The following is a 20496-nucleotide window of genomic DNA, read 5'->3' as shown; positions in this document are numbered from 1 at the left end:
CCAAAGCTCTCCAGAAAATTATGGATGGCTTATTGCACAGTATTTTATATTGCTGATTTCGTGCTCTAAATTAGTAGCATCCTCAAATTTGGTTTTCGTGATATACTTTATTTGGAATAGTTTCTATGTTATTTATTGCGCTTTTTTCAGCATGGACGATTTAGTGATTAATTTACCTGAAAAGTGATATAAAAAAATTATTTTTTCAGGACAGTGATATAGACATCCAGTGTCTTCGAGAAAGATGTGGCAAATGTTTCTGCTAGCAACTTTTTCGAAGGTATCGAATTTCTATCTCTTATGTTAAAAAAGATATGAAAAGTTTTGTATACAAAGCTCACTCGTATCACAATTTTCAATATAACTTTTTTCCTGGATTTGCTATATATTTTATATCTTCTACAAAATTATTAACCAAACATAAATACATATTTTTGCTGAACATTTGATCTAGCTATAGTCCAAAATAAAAAAGTTATACGGTTTTTCACGGGTTGGTTCAACTTTAAATTATTCATTATTCATACGCAAAAATACGCAGATTACTATTTGATATTCCGAAACCACTCTATTCTTCCAAAGGAAGATAAAATCATTTGTCTAATGGAGTCTTTCATATTTTTCAATAAAACTCTTTCATGATACTCTATATTTTCATGACCTGCTACAAAACTGTGTGATTTTTATGGGTGTATATTTTTGCTAAGGGTTGTAAAACAATATACATAAAAATAACATAGTTTTTCGAAAAAGTATCTGCGAATTTCCATGCAAAAGAATTATTCATTAGGACAATCAAAAAGACTCTTTCAGAAAATGATTTTTTTTGAGTAGAATAGACGTGCTTTCAGAATATTAAACAGTTATCTGCATGCTTTTGCGTTAGAATGAGTAATTTAAAGTTGAACTAACCCTTGAAAGACCGTTAAAAGTTAAATAACTTTTTTATTTTGAACTATAGCTAGATTAAATTATTAAGCAAGAATGTGTAGATCTGTTTGGCTAATAATTCTGTATAATCCTGTATATAAATATGAATTTTGTATATAAACCTTTTTATATCTTATTCAACATAAGAGATAGAAATCCCACACCTTCAAGAAAGTTGCTAGCAGAAACATTTGCCACAACTTTCTCGAAGACACTGGATGTCTATCTCACTGCCCTGAAAAAATATATTTTCCATATCACTTCTGAATGAATTAATCACTAAATCACCCACTCTCAGCAGAATAAAACACTGTTTATTGGTACGAAGAACGAGGCTCAGCATAGTAAAGTAGTAAGCATAAAAGGAAGGATATAAGCATACACGCAAGCAAAAATTTTAATTTCGAAACCTTGATTATGGTCGATGCCTATATTTGTAATTTTTCTCTCATAGCGTGTTGCTTCCGTCCTACTGTTACCTGCGTTTGCGATACGGCTCTATATGCAGATTTTTTAACGGAAGACTACGTAAATCTAAAATCGGAACACGTTGCAATTGTTGTCCAGTTTCAAACGCTTATAACCCGATTATTATACAAGGGATTTCCTTGTTTTTTTTAAGCAATCGATTGGAAAATTAGCTACACGTCCACTGGAGTGAATTATTGAGAAGAAGAAGTTGGCATCGAACTTATCTCTTGTATAATTCTCGAAGTCAAGAAACATATCAAACAGCCTTATGTAATTCTGCGTCAACTTGCAGTCGTGGCTGTGGACACAATCTCTTTAATATTTCTACTTCGCAGTTTCATGAAACTTTTGGCTGATTGTTGTCCGCGTCTCTCCCTGCTCAAACTCTCTGAAAATGTGTGCGGGTTTTCGCAGACTTTTGTCCGTGCGAGCACAATTTCGAACTTAGAGTACGTTTTTCTTTTCAAGCATATTTTTCGAGTTTTCGAGCAGTTGCAGACACGGTTAAATAAGATCTGGCACCTCTGATTGACACTCAATGTTTTATGAAAGGGAAACCCACATTCGAAGGTGGGAAATGGATTCACCTGGAACTAGCTTTTTTGTCGATTCGCGAGCGATACGATCAGGAAATTTTTGGGTCTTTGTGTATCATAAATTTAGAAAACCTTTTTCTCTAACCACTTCTTTATATTGGTACATATTACGGGAGTCACTGCACGGTAAAATATATATTCCACTCTCACGCTCACTTTACTTTTTGATACCTATTTCCGATTCCACCTAATTTGAGGTGACAAAAATCAGCTCCGTGAAGTGAGAATGACAGTGAAGTGAAATTGAAAATAGGATAAGTGAAATGAGAATGTTTCCCAGCCTAAAAATTTTTAAGTCCCAGAAAATTGTTTTTTCCGTTTTTTTTTTCTTCGAAATAACACTAGATCTTGACATTTTCTGCATTTCAAGGACATTTGGCATAAAAAAATTCAATATCGACAATTTCATGAACTACTACCTGTGTTTTTTTTAAACGGTCAAAAAGTTAAAGCTTCGGCCGCTTTGAGGCACGAGTCGATTTTTGATTCGGTTTTGTTACTTTCAAGACCTATCCCAACTTCATGAAATCATTTCACCGTTCAAAATGATCGTAAAATAATTTCACTCGAAACGTCGCTCATGAAAAAATTTGATTTTTCGGCACGACGCACAGTGGCCGGAAGCCGGAGAAAACCTCGATTTTTCATGTCAATATTTTTGATGTTTTGCATTTTTCCGAAGATTCTCAAAGTGTAAATGACCTTTTTTCCAAAGTTTCATGACAATCGGTTGAGATATCAATTTTTAATCACACTTTGAATGTTGCTATATCAGGCGATTTCGATGATTTTCATGTTTGAAATCACAATTTTTAGCTCAACTTCAAACACCTGAAACTTCCTCAGTTTTGATCCGATTTTGATTCAACAAGTTTCATTTTGAAGGGAAACTTGTGTACTTTTTGGATGATTTTCAAGACTTTCCAAAAATATAACCAATTTCTCAATCGAGGTGAAACATATTGCAGGGAAGCTAAAAAATCATGTATTTCTAATTTCATTCCTACCGTACAATTTTGTGAAAGAGTTCGGAACGATCGGATAACCAACATTCAATGGGAAATTTATTGTACATTTCAGATTTTTGGGTCCCGTTTTGCACATCGTTGCTCATAGGGAGATATTTTGAAAATAAAATTATGGAGACGTATGGTGGTCAGATGTAAAATATTCAATTTCGTATATTTAAACAACATGATTGACTCTTCTTTTATATTTTCAATGACGTTGAAATTAACTACGATACTATCTCATAATTTTCCTTAAAAGACCTCTAAATTGTCGCAGAAAGATCTTGAATTGGTCAAACGGCCTAAAAGCTAAAAAATTTTCAAAATCAAATAAATTGAATTATGATGATTCTTGCACCACCCTCATTCAGAAAGGAGTACCCTAAGAAACAAACAAAAAAATGTGATTCTTAAGTTTTTCGATGAAGAACAAGTGTGGGAACCACCCTTATATTCATCTGAGCACCTATACTCTTCCCGTCGCTTTTATTTCGCTCTTCTCATCGCTCTTAAGTTCCGACTACTCGACTTAATTAAGAGGTAAAATAAAACTACTTTTACTTGAAAAAAAAGTTAAATTTTACAGTAAATTGAACAAATAAGAGCAATGAGATGAATGTAGGTGTTGAGATGAATATGAGAGCAGTTCTCCTATCAACATTTTAAGCAAGATTGAAGCAAAAACAAAAACCTAATCATGAGAAAGGTCTAACGGCACTTTAGGTGCATAAATTGCTATTTTCGACATTTTCTGACATCAGAAATGAGTTCACCACTCCAAAATTGTAATAATATGTAATTTCCAATCATATAAAAAAGACTTTTAGGTTTTTTCCGACTTTTGTATAGAGACCTGCCACTGTGCGACGCTCGCCAGGGGTGCTTATTACGGGAGTCACTTCACGGTGAAATATTTCACTCTCACGCTCACTTCACTTTGCGAGACCTATTCCCGATTCCACCTCAAGTGAAGTGACAAAAATTACCTTCACGTAGGTGAGATTGACAGTGAAGTGAAATTGAGAATAGGACAAGTAAAATGAGAATGTTTCCCAGCTCAAAAAATTTTTAAGTCCCAGGAAGTTGATTCGTCTGTTGTTTGGATAACACCAGATCTTGGCGGTTTTCTGCATTTCTAGGACATTTGGTATCAAGGAAAAAAAAATTTCGGTATCGAAAATTTCATGAACTAGTGTGCATTTTTTTCATCGGTCAAAAAGTTGAAACTTTGACCGCTTTGGGACACGGATCGAATTCTGATTCGTTTCGTTACTAAAAAATAAATCCAATATTGATCATTAGATTACAAATCAATCAATTTTCATGATTTATCCCAGCCTCGTGGAATCATTTCACCGTTCAAAATGGTCGTGAAATAATTCCACGCGAAACGTCGCTTATTCCGTTTCCACTTCAGTGATATGACACTCATAATAACCCAGATTTCACGGCAGATGTCACTTTGCGACGTTTTTTATTTTAACAGATATAACACAGTCCGGTGTATGAAAAGTTTCGAAAAATTTGTGAGCCAAACGCAGTTCGTTCACTTCGTAAACAAAAACAGTGTAAACGTGAAATATCAATAGTTTTCGCAGCACGGCCAACCGTACCGACTAATGGTGCTTATTACGGGAGTCACTTCATGGTAAAATATATTTCACTCTCACGCTCACTTCACTTTTTTAGACCTATTCCCGATACCACCTCAAGTGAGGTGACAAAAATCACCTCCGTGGAGTGAGATTGACAGTGAAGTGAAATTGAGAATAGGACAAGTGAAATGGGATTGTTTCCCAGCTCAAAAATGTCTAAGTCCCAGCAAGTCGTTTTTTCCCGTTTTTTTAGATAACATCAGATCTTGACGTGTTCTGGATTTCTAAAACATTCAGCATAAAAAAAAATGTTTTTTTCGGTATCGAAAATTTCTTGAACTAGTTTGTATTTTTTTCATCGGGCAAAAAAAAGAAAATTTAACCGCTTTAAGGCACGGATCAAATTCTGATTAGTTTCGTTACTGAAGAATAAATCCAATATTTACCATTAGATCACAAATCAATCAACTTTAAGACCTACGGCATCTTCGTGGAATCATTTCACCGTTCAAAATGGTCGTGAAATAATTCCACGCGAATCGTCGCTTTTTCCGTTCTTATTTTACTGATATGACACTCATGATAACCCAGATTTCGCGATAGATGTCACTGTGCGACGTTTTTCTCACTTACGTGAATCCCGTAATAGGACTTTATTTACTTCACTCTGATTCACCGTGAAGTGACTTCCGTAATAAGCACCAAAAAGGGCTTTCACTTTGGGGCAGAACTTTGGGTGATTTTTGGTTTCTCTTGTCACGTCCTGTACTAGATAATAACCCAGATTTCACGGCAGATGTCACTTTGTGACGTTTTTCTCATCTAGGTGAGCCCCGTAATGATACTGGGCATTCTCTCAGACACACAATGGTGCTTATTACGGGAGCCACTCCACGGTTAAATATATTTCACTTTCACGCTTACTTCACTTTTTGAGACCTGTTTCCGATTCCACCTCAAGTGAGGTGACAAAAATCACCTCCGTGGAGTGAGATTGGCAGTAAAGTAAAAATGAGAATGGGACAAGTGAAATGAGCGAGTTTCCCAGCTCAAAAATTTGTAAGTCCCGGAAAGTCGATTGAGCTGAAATTTTGTAAGAGGACATTTTTCGACAAGAGGAAACTTTTGAGCCCTACCGCTAAACGAAATTCGAAGGTCAATTTTTCCCTTACGTTCCATTGGCCGCAGCTCAAAAATTTGTAAGTCCCAGAGAGCCGATTTTTTTCAAGAAAAAAAAAAGATTCGCCTTGTTACTGGAAAATAAATCCCATACATATTACCGCTAGATCACAGATCAATCGATTTTTAAACTTTCCTATCTTCGTTAAATCATTTCACCGTTCAAACTGGTCGTGAGATAATTCCACGCGAAACGTCGCTTTTTCCGTTTTCACTTCACTCATATGACACTCATAATAACCCAGATTTCACGACAGATGTCACTTTGCGACGTTTTTCTCACTTACGTGAATCCCGTAATAGGACTTTATTTACTTCACTCTGATTCACCGTGAAGTGACTCCCGTAATAAGTACCCGAATAACCCAGATTCCACGGCAGATGTCACTCTGCGACATTTTTCTCACATACGTGAGTCCCGTAATAGGACTTCATTCACTTCACTCTGATTTCACCGTGAAATGACTCCCGTAATAAGCACCAATAAGCCGTATGAAGGAAAGCGTTTGCTTTACTCATCCCGTGCAAATCTCACGGGAGAAGCAGAGTAACTTCTCATACGGCCTAAAGAAAAGGTTTATTCTCCGTGCAGAAATCAATCATTATCATTGTAGATAAATCAATTCAGTTCTTTCGTGAAATCGCTGCATATCGAGCTGATACGTTACAAAACATTCGGAAAATATTTTCAATCGAGTCATTTATTCAAACCCTCATGCAAATCGCATAATTGCCGAGAGAAAATACCAGTATACATGAAAATAAACTAAAATATTGAACTAGAATGAATGCAAGAAAATGCTTGCATTAAAATGTTTCCAAGCAACGTGATGTTTATTGGCAATAGCTACTGAATGATGTATTATTCGTCTGGTTTAAATTGACAGTCGATGACAGCTAGTTCTGTTTTTCTACACTCACACAACTTTGTATCCGTTTCTCCCTCTCACATTGACACCATCGCAAATTTGAAAGCTTAATTTTTTTTTGTTCCGTGAATATCATTCCCACATTCGAGCGTAGTTCTACATATTTCCCAAAATATATCAAAATAATAACACGATGCAGCGCCATAACTCGACCCCCCCTTGGGAAAATTTTTCCTCAGCTCGGCCATCCTTCCCCTCTCTCCTGTGGCTTACAACCACCCGTTGCTCGAAAAGGTGAGAAAAGAAGACTCTCGGGAAAATTCTATGTTTACATCACTGCAAACCATGCTTAGCGGGGTATTTGGCAAAAAACTGCATGAAAAACAGCGAAAATAGCACTCTCCGATAGAGCAGATGTTTTGCGCCTACAGACAGCTCACTCTCGTTCGGTGAAAAACAGCGATCAACATTGAACTGATCTACGAAGGGGTTTACTTCTTTTTGCGTATTCACCTGCCTTTGTGGTGCGATCAGAAACAGGCAGTACCGAATCACAGCATGCTGCTCCGGTCGGTGATGGTGGCAATAGTGACAAATTTGAAGAAAAACCCATAGGCAAAGTGTACTACTGTTCCAACGGTGCTATCTGCGAGCGGAACGGAATCATATTTTTCCGAACAATCCGAAGGTTAACTATGTATACTAGCGAGCGTTAACCCGTTCTTGTGATTAATATTTTACAGCTGTTCGTTTTGATTCTACTGTTCATCGTACATGGTGTCTAATGAAACACTTTTAAAACGTAAGGTGCGCGGTAGCAAGAGACACACTTGTTACAGAAGCAAACGACATTTACGATTACCAGCAACACTGAAATCATATCAACACAAATTACACGTGTTCGAAATATACACAGCAGTGCGAGGATACAACATTTTCACTACACAACATCCTACTACCTACTAGTATTCGGAGCGCCACGACCTTGACCAGCGCAGCGCGAATTTTCCTAACAATTCGAGCAACACTCAAGGACAGAAGGACACTGTGTAGTAAGCCACCGAAATGGACGTCCAAATACAGGTATTTTAGGAAACTTACTGCTATATTTAGCTCACGAATGGAACCAGCTAGTAATGTCTTCACGCTGTGCTGGCTTGTTAATACTGTCAGGATTTTTTATTCTTTACATTTGTTTTTTCTTCTAATTTTTCTGTTTGCTAGATAAATCTTGAAAATTACACTTCTTTTCTTTGTATGCCTTTATTTAGTAGCACTTTTACTAAAATCAAAAATATATGCTATGTTATTTGTAATTATTACAGCCAAAAGTATGAGGAAATTGGAAAAAGCAATAATAGCCAACTTTGTTTTAGATTTTGGATTTAACGGCCTTTTTAATTACTGCAAGGAGAAAACAAGAAAAAGAGTTCACAACTGAGACAGTGACCTAGGTTTCCAATGGCTGCTATTATCGCTGAGAAGATTTTGGAAGTTCAAATACATCCTAGAGTAAAAACCCAATTTTAGATATACTTTGAGAACAGAATTGTGTTGTTTTACAGGCAATTATATTGTGATTTAAAGTTTTGAATGCTAAGTATAACAACAGAACCTAAGTGCAGGCTTGACGTAGAACTACAAATGATATATTAAATTGTTTTGTTTGCGAATCATATGGAATTCAGGATTCCAAATTCTTCTAACATACGGATTACAATGTTATTTCTCTTTCACAGCTGTATGAGTAATAGGCCAACTATTAAGATTCGCACTACCTTTTATACCGATAGCCGTACACAATTATGTGAGATGGCAGTGCCAATGTGACTTCTGCAAACAAAATTTGCTTTGAAAGCGGGTCAACAGGAAAACACGAACTGTTAATATTTTCACAGTACGAATACGTTATCTATAATCAGCCGATGTATACTTTTTTCGTTGGCAAACAATTTAATGTAATACGTTACAAGACAACGTTTTCATTTTACCAGAAAAACCGATTTCCAACTGAACGTTTTTCTGTAACCATTGTTTATAAATCTGAAATCTAAATCGAAACGCTTTCGAATGAACAGAAAAGAAAACAAATGTTTATAGAAAGAGAAAAAGATGGTGTAAATTTTGGCGCTAAACTTTCTCGTGATCATCCAAATCATTTTTTACACCCAAGGTATTCGACACTAGATTAAAAGATAAGTTTTCCCAGTGATTATTACACCCTGCTACAAGAAAAGTAGAAAAGTTCATTAACCGTTCTACAATAACAAACTATTCGGTTTTGATCGGCATTTGAGGCAGAATTCTCGTTCATTCTAAACATGAAAGAAACCCAAAACTATCTCCTACCTTGCGATGTCACTGGTGGGACATAATGTTGTTTGATGTTTGTAAATACCGTACCGTGCCGGCTAGCGAAAATAGAAATGAATATACCGGCCCTCACATTGACTGGTGCGGGAAGACTAAAATAAACACGCGCGATTCATAGACTGAAAATAATCAACTTTGATGGCTCTGTCTCGGTCCGTTCGAGTTCATCCAAAGGCCTGTCGATGCTTGGCTGGCAGAGACACCGTCAACACCGTAGACAGTGTCGAATAAGCAGAGCAAACGCAGAACAGCTTGTCAAAAACTGAAATTTATTGCATGGTTGCGATTCTGAATCAGCCAGTCATTATTACTATTTTTCTCAGGTGAGAGGTTTTTTTAGATTAGTCACTCGAATGTGTTCGCAATAAAAAGGATGTTTTGAATATTTTCCTGATGCATTAACACCAATTAAGGTGGGATTCAGATGAATGATAGACAAATGGCATATTAAATGCGTTACTCGTATTTCGGGTTTTACCCATAATCATCAGGATTTCTGTGTATCCAATACCAAAATAATCATACGATTGTATGGTTGTTAGTATAACATCATATTTCATATCTCATATTTCATCATAATAGCTTTTTTTATGAATTAATAAGAATGAAAATTAAAAAGAACATATTTGAAAATCCAAAATGATTTAACTTCATCATAACTTGAGAACGCATGTACCTGACTGAGACGTGACGCTCTCGATGTTTTCGGTTTTCAAATTTTTGCCCCTATAGATGTTGCTCTAAGACATAATTTTACGTCCAAAAAAAGTTGAGATTTGTATGTGGAGCGCGTGAAAATAGAACGGATTGGGTACCAATTACTATTCCATATTTGTGCTGTGTTGACGTTCAAAGACATACCAGATAAAAAAAAAACTAGCGATTCCCTTTGTTACCGGCGCACCGATAGTATAGGAATAGATGACTCAATGTTAGTTACCACCCCAAGGTTTTTATTATTGACTAGCTGACCCGGCAAACTTCGTCCCGCCTATTTTTGTGTTTAATTTAATAATTTTCAACATTCCAAATTCATTGATTTCTTGCGATTTGTTTATATCGTTTGAATTTATTGGTTTTATCGGAATGACAACATCCTCGTCTTTTGCCTTTGGTACATCACCTCTATTCCGGAAATACTCATATTGGGTGGTATTCAGTTGTTTTCGTTGTTTTTCAGAAACTGAAAGTGGTCATCTTCGAATCCAAGATGGTGTCCAGGGTCAATGCTTGGCTTCTATACATTATTTCGATTACGGAAATATTCATATGTAGTAGTATTCGGCTGTTTCCCATCTTGCAATTCAAAATGGTGTCTGAGGTCAATTTTTACCTTCATGCATCATTCTGGTTAAAGAAACACTCATATTGGGTGGTATTTAGTCACTTTTGCCTATTTTTCAGAAACCGGAAGTCACCATCTTAGAATTCAAAATGGTGTCTGTGGTCGATTCTAGCTCCTGTGTATCATTCTGGTATCGAAGCATCTCATATTGGATGGAAATCGTCCATTTTTGGTTGTTTTTCAGAAAGCGGAAGTCACCATCTTGGATTTCAGAATGGTATTTGGAGACAATTTCTGGCCTCTGAGCGTCATTCTGGTTGAAGAAACACCCATATTGGGTGGTATTTGATCATTTTCGGCAGTTTCCCATTTGGTTAAGGTCGAATTGTGGCTTCAGTGCATCATAAAAATCCCGGAAATACCCATGTTGAGTGTTATTTAGTCATTTGTCACTGTTGTTTAGGAACCGGATCGTCATATTGGATTTCAAAATGGCATTTGGAGACGATTTCTGGTCTCTGAGCGTCATTCTGATTAAAGAAACACTCATATTGGGTGGTATTTGGTCACTTTCGGCTATTTTCCAGAAACCGGAAGTCGCCATCTTGTATTTCAAAATAACATTTTGTGACAATTTTTGGCCTCTGAGCATTATCCTGGTTAAAAAAACACTCATATTTGGTTGTTTTTGGGTCATTTTCGGCAGTTTTCAAAAGTTCTGCAAAAGTTGCCATTTTACAACTCAAAATGTTGTCTGAGGTCCCATATTGGGTGGTATTTGGTCATATCTCGCTGTTTTTCAGAAACCGGAAATCGCCATCTTGGACTTCAAAATGGTATTCAGAGACAATTTTTGGCCTCTGAGTGTCATTTTGGTTAAGGAAACACCCATATTAGTTGGTATTTGGTCATTTTCGTCTTATTATCAGTCACCGGAAGTCGCCATCTTACAATTCAAAACGTTGTCTGAGGTCGATTTGTGGCTTCAATGCATCATAATAATCCCTTCCATATTTGGTCATTTGCCGCTGTTTTCCAGAAACCGGAAGTCGTCATCTTGGATTTCAAAATGGCATCTGGAGACAATTTCTGGCCTCTGAGCGTCATTCTGGTTGAAAAACACCCATATTAGGTGGTATTTGGTCATTTTTGGCAGTTTTCCAGTCACCAGAAGTCGCCATTTTACAACTCAAAATGTTGTCGGAGGTCGATTTGTGGTTTCAGTGCATCATCACGATTTCGGAAATACCTATATTGGGTGGTATTTGGTCATTTTCCGCTGTTTTTCAGAAACCGGTAGTCGCCATCTTGGATTGCAAAATGATATTTGGAAACATTTTCCGAATGGAAACCGGAAGTTTCCATCTTAAATTTAACAATGGCGTCTGGAGTCGAAAATTTTTCTTGCTCTCAGAAACCTCAACATATCAAATTAGGTTCTATTTGCTTGATCATTTCTCGAGATGTGCAGAAATTTGTGTGGAAGGAAGAAGGAGGGGTGTCGAACATTATAGACATCTTTGTTACCCCTAAAAATATTCACCTGCCGAATTTGGTTCCATTTACTTGGTTAGTTTTCGAGATGTGCATAAATTTGTGTTTCATTTGTATGGAACCCCTCCCTTTTAGTAGAGGCAGGGGTGTCAAACCATTATGGATATATTTGTTACCCCCAAAAACATCTACCTGCCAAATTTGGTTCCATTTGCTCGATTAGTTTTCGAAATGTGCATGAATTTGTGTTTCATTTGTATGGGACCCCTCCTTTCCAGAAGAGGAAGGGGTCTCGAACTATCTTAGTCACCTTTTTCGGCCCCTAAAGCCCCTATATACAGAATTTCACGCCGATCGGTTCAGTAGTTTCCAAGCCTATATGAATCAGACAGACAGACAAACAGACAGAGCTGCATTTTTATATGTATAGATTTTCATACTTATGCGTTTGCTTGTTGTTTTAATTGGGATATTTAATTGAGAAATAATGAGAAAGTGCTGCTTCTGTAGACACGATTTTGTAAACTGCGGAACTTCTTGAAGCGCTACGAACGTTGCTGTAAATGCTGGCGGTAGGTGGTCCGTTGTGTACATTTCGATAAATAGCTCCAGGCCGCAAGGAGACATCGGGTTTATGGCGTGTTGTTCTCGCGAAACTGTAACATCTTTTGCGCCGTAGACAAATATAGTATTTATTGTCCAACTTTTTAAATGGTTAGCAGCGACAAAAATTAGTATATATCTTGAATTTGCATCGTTGCAAGCTCAGTCATTCTTCCACATAAACAATCATTTTTTTGGCTTCAAATGAAAAGATATTCTAGAAAACGCTGAATTTGTAGCAGTTTTTAATGTTTAAGCGAGCTAAATCTCTGACAATTGCTGCTTTCTAGGAACAGCGATTTATTATAAATAAGAGTGATGATCTTTTATTTGAAATGATTAAAATTTTGCCCGCCATCTTTGATTTTATAAAATAAAGGCACTTTTAATCATGTTTGCAAACACCGACATCGAATTTGAGACCACCATTAGAAAACTGTGTAACTTGTAAGATGCATTTATGAAATTAGAAGAAAAAAGGAGTAACCCTGCTGAAAAGGTTTGTATCCTCAATAATCTGGACACTCAAAAAATTAAAAAAAAACATTCCCAAAACATTTTTATTCGTACATGACTACACACTTAATCAAAAAAAGTTGTTCGGTAATTTTTTTTACAATAATCCATCGGTTAAGTGTAATAATACCGGTATTCCTGCAAAAAAGCATCAAATTAACGACTGTTCTGTAGGATCTGTCAGTTTTACCATAATTTTGTTCATTTTTACCGAAATATTTGTTTAACTCTACATTCACCGAAATCTGTATTTTGTAACTTTTTACCGAACAGTCTGAAAAAATGCCAAATTGTGAATGTGGTGGCCATTTTTCTCATACGTGCAACCGTGCAAGACGCGAATATTTTCTACTGGTGCTGCTGATTTGTTTTAATTATTGATGTGTGTAAATATAGGATATTTATAATTTGAAAAGTGTTTATGGTGAATTACTGAAACAGGATGTACGAGTCGCTAACATTTTTCGTAAGTAATCTGGTTAATTTAGTTTGATTTTAGACGGTACCGGCAGGCTCATTTATAACCTACTTTTTCTGCCACCGGTTTTTTTTTCAGGTGCGCTCGGTATTTTTGTTCATTTTTATTTTGAAATTACCGACCACGCGGTTGGTGGTTTCACAAAATGTTCGGTAATTTTCGAAAGCACCGAAGATTTCACCGAACGTTCAACTGTCGAGATTCCGGTAAAATTTTACCGAATTCGGTTTTTAAGTGTGTATGTGTTTCATAACTACAGGATGTGGTTTACAAATACACGGACTCAAACATCATCATTCTCCATTGACTTAAAAATCTCGTACTTTGCGTTTCACTCCATTGACTTGCTGGCAGCTCTGGTCGAAATTCAAAGAAAATATTCGTCATTTTTGACATCTTGCTTCTTTTCCGGAAAGCATCCACTCTACATGAGCCCAATATCGTTCGTTAGACGCAGCTGTGGATAGTTAGGGGGATTGGCGGTTTTTGGTACAAGACCAAAATTAAAGATTTGCATGACTTTTCAAGAAAGGCAGCAATCGTTTTTGTGGACACTCATTCTGGTAAACATCCTAGTTGATTGTGGTAAACATCCTAGCGATGATGAAAGATGAGCTGTTTCGGCCACACATGCAAACTGCTTGCCAAACAATATATTCCTTGGGGAATTGAAGGTGAAGCTGGATTGTGGCTTTTTCCCATACAATTGTTTGAAGTTGTTTGAAGTCTTGACTTGACTTTGTAAGACTTCAAACCGGAACGTTTCTTTGATTTCTGAACTAGTTCCGGTGACATCCTACTTTTCGAGCCAAAGTTTGGATAGAGAGGTTCGGATTCCTCTCCGTAATCATATTTAGCTGTCCGTCCTATAACGATCCACACCTCAATATTTGTGTCACTTGTTGCTTTCCTTTCGACACTTAAAACGTTCATAATACCATTTCTGACTGTGTTTCGAGCCAATTAAGATTTTTTGTCGAGTTCACGCACCGAGCGGTGAAAATTTTGCGGTTATACAAGGTCCGTTCGCACAGTTCTTTTTCGTTCGACATTTTGAGCACTGTTTACGAAATGTCAAAACATATCAAAGTAGGCGAAAGTATACACGCTCCCTAAAATGAATTCAAAAATGATTAGAAAACAATTTATTTTCATAAAAAGTGGAACAACACGAAAATTGAGTAACTCTGTTGTTATTCAAAATTGTGTAACCATAGTATGGGCAAATACTGTGTATTTATTATTCAGAATGATGTATACAATTTAACTCATTTTTTGTGTTCAATAAAACTCATTTAGTTCTTAAAAAATATCAGTTTTTGTGTACAAAATTATCCTTTTATTGAATTTAAAACTACTCAATTTTCAAATTAAAACCTACACAGCTTTAGATTTTGAAACTATCAAATTTTTGAATAGAAAAATATTCATTTTTGAATTTAAAACTAACCATTTTCAGAATTTAGAAGTACTCACTTTAAGAATTGAAAACCACTCAGTTTGAAATGCGATGTTAGCGTAGAGAGGGAGGTTTGTGCCGGTAACAGTCAGAACAAAACAAACAAAATCAGAATGGTGTCTAATTTTATTTATTTTTTAAGTATATTTTGCTCTTTTTTGTGATCAATAATCACTTGATATTTTACTCTCCCACAATTTTCCTGATGACACGAACAACCTGAAAACTTTTGGTTCTTTAGAATGAATAATGAAAAAATGTTTATATGTGTACCTTAAAGCTTTTTAAAATGTCCGTGACCACCTTCCCAGCGATTTTCTCATTTTTTGGAATCACTCAAACAGCCACAAGAAAAGATAACACGGCCGCAAATGTTGAATCATGGTGCCGCCTTTTCACTCGTGTCAAATAATGGTGTCGTTTTTTCATGCTTGCTACTCAAAATTGAGTTATAGTGGTAAATTCAAAAATGAGTTATTCTAGATTAATCTAAAATCAATGTAAAGATTACACAGAATCACCAAATGCGGTATTCATTTTTTTGACGTTTCCATGCAACTTATGAAATTGAATTAAAACTAATTCATTCGCCGTGTTACTTTTCACGAGCGTGTAGACCCCCAGTTTCAATCACTTGGAGGTGTTCGGATTATTGCTATATACAGGGTGTTCAATAAGTTCGAGAACACTTCAAAAATGTGTTAAAAATTTAAAATACAAGATATTCTTTCCTGAATTAATTTTGATTGAAACAGTGTTCATTGAGAACCTTCATGACATTCTTTCCACTAGATGACGTAAGTTTGATGATTTCCGAGAAAGTTATCTTGGAAAATTCGACCACGGAATTTCACCTCAACTATCTTTTTTTGTCCTGAAATCCTCTTCGGTACATTACAGAGTAATAAGTCAATTCTAGCAGTGGTTCAAAGTCTTGACTTAACTTTGTAGGACTTCAAGCCGAAACGCTTCCTAAATTTCCAAACGTATTCTGGAGACACTCCTACTTTTCTTACCACACGTTTTTTTTCGATAAACATCAGTGCGAGCTTCCCACGCCTAAATAATATCCAGTGCACAATGCACAGTGGTCCAATAAGGCAAAAAAGGGGAAATTAATTTCATAGCGCCTTCCACCGTCATCCTAGCTCAATAGTGTCTGCGAAACAATTGTTTGTGTGAATGACACGCATAATCACAAATTGTCAAAAATTATGAAAAGTTTACTATTCCTAAAATAAAAGCAAAACTAACTTTTTTGTGTTGGGAGATAGAGGAATGGTTTATTCAGGAAAGTTGCACAAGATTCAAAAATATGAAACTTTGTTTAACAAATGAAGATCCTATCTTTATTCGGTACAAGTTATAAGGTACATTATATGAAACTTACTTAAAATTTAATTTTTTGTACTTAACTTTTGTTAGTAGCATTTTACACGAAAGTGTTGTTCGAAGGAATTGTTGGAGCACACCAAACACACATTTTTGTCAAAGAACATACATCTCAAGGATGTTTCCTTACAAAGTTATAAAATATTTTAGCTCACTTTTTCAATAACTTCAAGAATGTATAGATTAAAAAGAGGAAAAGTGGAATAATGATGTCAATACTTTTCCTTAAAGTTAAGCTGAAATACTCTCTTGTAGGTTCCATTTGTTTCAATCAGGAGAGTACGTAGGGCATATGTTACAGTTGGTTTTCATATATTAACAATACTTACTTTTTTGTGTTAAGAGATAGAGGAATGGTTTATTCGGCAAAGTTTTGGAACGTGCAAAAATATGAAACTTTGCTGAACAAGCAAAATTCCTATCTTCATTGGGTACAGAGTTACAGAGTATTTTCTGTAAAAGTTGCCTAAAAGATAACTTTTGCACTTAACTTTTGTTAGTTACATTTAACAAGAAAACGTTCTGAAGAAGCATCTGGGCATACAAAACACATGTTTTTGTTGAAGACCACACATCTCCAGAACTTTTCGTTACAAAGTTATAACATATTTTAGCTTATTTTTTCGATAATAAAATTAGGGTGGCCCAAATTTCTGATAAAATCAAGTATCTAACTTTTTGCCCTTCTACTAGAAAGGTATAGCAATCACTTGCAAAACCGAAAGTATAAAAGTGCTCCAAAGGGCCGAAAGGCATATATCACTCGACTTAGCTCGACGAGCTGAGCTTTTTCTGTATGTATGTGTGTGTGTGTATGTGTGTGTATGTGCAGATTTTTATTCTCACTCACTTTTCTCAGAGATGGCTGGACCGATTTTCATGAAATTAATTGCAAATGAAAGGTCTCGTTGTCCCATAAGACCCTATTAAATTTCAAAGGTCTCGTTTTTTTGGTTTAGAGATTAACTTCATTTGTAATGAACCGAAATGTGAAAATCACGAAACTTCATTATCTCAAAAAGTATACAACCGATTTGATCAATAGTGTTATCAGATGAACGGGCTAGTTGAAGGTTAACTGATGAATTATGATTTAACACGTGGTTACAAAGTTTGGCTGCTCTATACGTTCCCATTTCATTTGATTATAATCGAACTAAGCAACCGTTATGTATTAAATTGTTAATAAAACAACGAAATTCTATTATCTATTCTCATAACAAATTGATATGTGGTTCAAAAGTTATGGAAAGAAAAGAAATTCAAAGGCTAGTTAAAACTATACCTGCTTTGATCAATATATGTGGCCACAATATAATTTAACCCGTAAAGACCCGGGACGGAACTTTTTTTTAGAAATGGCCGTTCTCAGCGATGCTGCGGCCGATTTGAGTAAACTTGGAATATTATTTAAGGGGAATAGTTGCTCTAAGTTTTAGTAAGGGTGCCACCCCTCTGAACCCCTCCCAGTTTATGTGAGACCCAAATATGTCTGTGCTTTTTTTTATTTTTTCCTACTGATTGAACAAACGCATGGATTTATCATACGTATCAAATGTCCTTTGCATCAAATCATGTCGAGTAGATGAAATACGATTAACAAAAGTAAATTTTGAAGTTACCAAATTATTTCAGTGCAAAATCACATAACTACGTATTTTCATAGAAAGTCAAAAAAGATGTTCTACTGAGGGAGATTGTAGCTGTGTCCTTCCAGTTTTCTACTCTACATTTTTAGAATTAGGTCTTCTAAGTCCAAATATGTTAAAAGATTCATTCTAGCATATACAGATTTTGAGAAAAACAAGTTTGAATTCACTAAAGTACGAATTTTCATGGAAATTCGATATTCTCAGTCTCTCACAGTAGGTTTCTATTTTGTTTTTCCATTTTTCAACTTTACATCATTAGAAAAAGGTCTCCTGAATTCAAATATGGCGAAAGATTTATTCTAGCATGAACAGATTTTGAGAAAAACAAGTTTGAATTCACTAAAGTACGAATTTTCATGGAAATTCGATTTTTTCAGTCTCTCACAGTAGGTTTCTATTTTGTTTTTCCATTTTTCAACTTTACATTTTTAGAAAAAGGTCTCCTGAATTCAAATATGGCGAAAGATTTATTCTAGCATGAACAGATTTTGAGAAAAACAAGTTTGAATTCACTAAAGTACGAATTTTCATGGAAATTCGATTTTCTCAGTCTCTCACAGTAGGTTTCTATTTTGTTTTTCCATTTTTCAACTTTGCATTTCTAGAAAAAGGTCTCCTGAATTCAAATATGGCGAAAGATTTATTCTAGCATGAACAGATTTTGAGAAACAAGTTTGAATTCACTAAAGTACGAATTTTCATGGAAATTCGATTTTCTCAGTCTCTCACAGTAGGTTTCTATTTTGTTTTTCCATTTTTCAACTTTACATTTTTAGAAAAAGGTCTCCTGAATTCGAATATGGCGAAAGATTTATTCTAGCATTAACAGATTTTGAGAAAAACAAGTTTGAATTTACTAAAGTACGAATTTTCATGGAAATTCGATTTTCTCAGTCTCTCACAGTAGGTTTCTATTTTGTTTTTCCATTTTTCAACTTTACATTTTTAGAAAAAGGTCTCCTGAATTCGAATATGGCGAAAGATTTATTCTAGCATGAGCAGATTTTGAGAAAAACAAGTTTGAATTCACTAAAGTACGAATTTTCATGGAAATTCGATATTCTCAGTCTCTCACAGTAGGTTTCTATTTTGTTTTTCCATTTTTCAACTTTACATCATTAGAAAAAGGTCTCCTGAATTCAAATATGGCGAAAGATTTATTCTAGCATGAACAGATTTTGAGAAAAACAAGTTTGAATTCACTAAAGTACGAATTTTCATGGAAATTCGATTTTTTCAGTCTCTCACAGTAGGTTTCTATTTTGTTTTTCCATTTTTCAACTTTACATTTTTAGAAAAAGGTCTCCTGAATTCAAATATGGCGAAAGATTTATTCTAGCATGAACAGATTTTGAGTGAAACATGGTTAAAATTATCAAAGTATGTACGTCTTAGACAAGTAATTATATCTGTATCTAACTAGATACCAGCAACTCGGTATCAAAGTTTTGGTTCATAGCATAGAGCAGAATTCGTATATTTATAAACCATACGGAATCTCGGGTTGGTTTAGAAATATACGAACTGAAAAAAAAATTAAAGCCTTTCAAGTTTTAAAACAAAAAAAAAGAGTCACATGGCTTGTGATTAGTCTTTAGAGTAAATAAAGCGGACGATAGAGTTTTTTTTTTGTTTTCTTGGACAATTTATAAGGAGACTACGGTCGGAACTACGAATAACTAACCAAACCAACGAAGATAAAAAAAATCGATGTGAGCACTGGCACCGCAAAACGTTTGTGTTAGTGTGTACCTTAGTGTACCTTAGTGAGTACCTTAGTACCTTAGTGAGTTCAAACTCGTTTTTCTCAAAATCAGTTCTTGCTAGAATAAATCTTTCGCCATATTTGGATTCAGGAGACCTTTTATAAAAATGCAAAGTTAAAAAATGGAAAAATAAAACAAAAATCTACTGTGAGAGACTGAGAAAATCAAATTTCCATGAAAATTCGTACTTTAGTGAATTCAAACTTGTTTTTCTCAAAATCTGTTCATGCTAGAATAAATCTTTCGCCATATTTGAATTAAGGAGACCTTTTTCTAATAATGTAAAGTTGAAAAATGGAAAAACAAAACAGAAACCTACTGTGAGAGACTGAGAAAATCGAATTTCCATGAAAATTCGTACTTTAGTGAATTCAAACTTGTTTTTCTCAAAATCTGTTCATGCTAGAATAAATCTTTCGCCATATTTGAATTCAGGAGACCTTTTTCTAAAAATGCAAAGTTGAAAAATGGAAAAAACAAAATAGAAACCTACTGTGAGAGACTGAGAAAATCGAATTTCCATGAAAATTCGTACTTTAGTGAATTCAAACTTGTTTTTCTCAAAATCTGTATATGCTAGAATGAATCTTTTAACATATTTGGACTTAGAAGACCTAATTCTAAAAATGTAGAGTAGAAAACTTGAAGGACACAGCTACAATCTCCCTCAGTAGAACATCTTTTTTGACTTTCTATGAAAATACGTAGTTATGTGATTTTGCACTGAAATAATTTGGTCACTTCAAAATTTACTTTTGTTAATCGTATTTCATCTACTCGACATGATTTGATGCAAAGGACATTTAATACGTATGATAAATCCATGCG

At 35.2% G+C, this 20496-nt stretch overlaps 1 protein-coding gene across 8 annotated transcripts in view; it reads left to right on the top strand.

The window, feature by feature from the left end:
* The window catches only part of LOC129721347 (filamin-A), a 211782-nt gene that overhangs the window by 4487 nt on the left and 186799 nt on the right, over positions 1 to 20496 (top strand). For 7 of the 8 annotated variants that reach the window (XM_055673815.1, XM_055673851.1, XM_055673840.1 and 4 more), the window contains exon 2: positions 7394 to 7733. Coding sequence is in view for 1 of the 8 variants with exons in the window: in XM_055673851.1 (XP_055529826.1) it covers positions 7716 to 7733 (18 nt within the window). In the remaining 7 variants the exon portion in view is untranslated. Of the gene's footprint in view, positions 1 to 7393; positions 7734 to 20496 lie in introns of those variants that run through there. The other variant, XM_055673822.1, reaches the window with a different exon arrangement.

The sequence above is a fragment of the Wyeomyia smithii genome, chromosome 1 (genome assembly GCF_029784165.1).
Source record: "Wyeomyia smithii strain HCP4-BCI-WySm-NY-G18 chromosome 1, ASM2978416v1, whole genome shotgun sequence".
NCBI lineage: Eukaryota > Metazoa > Arthropoda > Insecta > Diptera > Culicidae > Wyeomyia > Wyeomyia smithii.
Note: the sequence above shows the minus strand (reverse complement) of the source record. Positions and strands in the feature narration are given on the sequence as shown.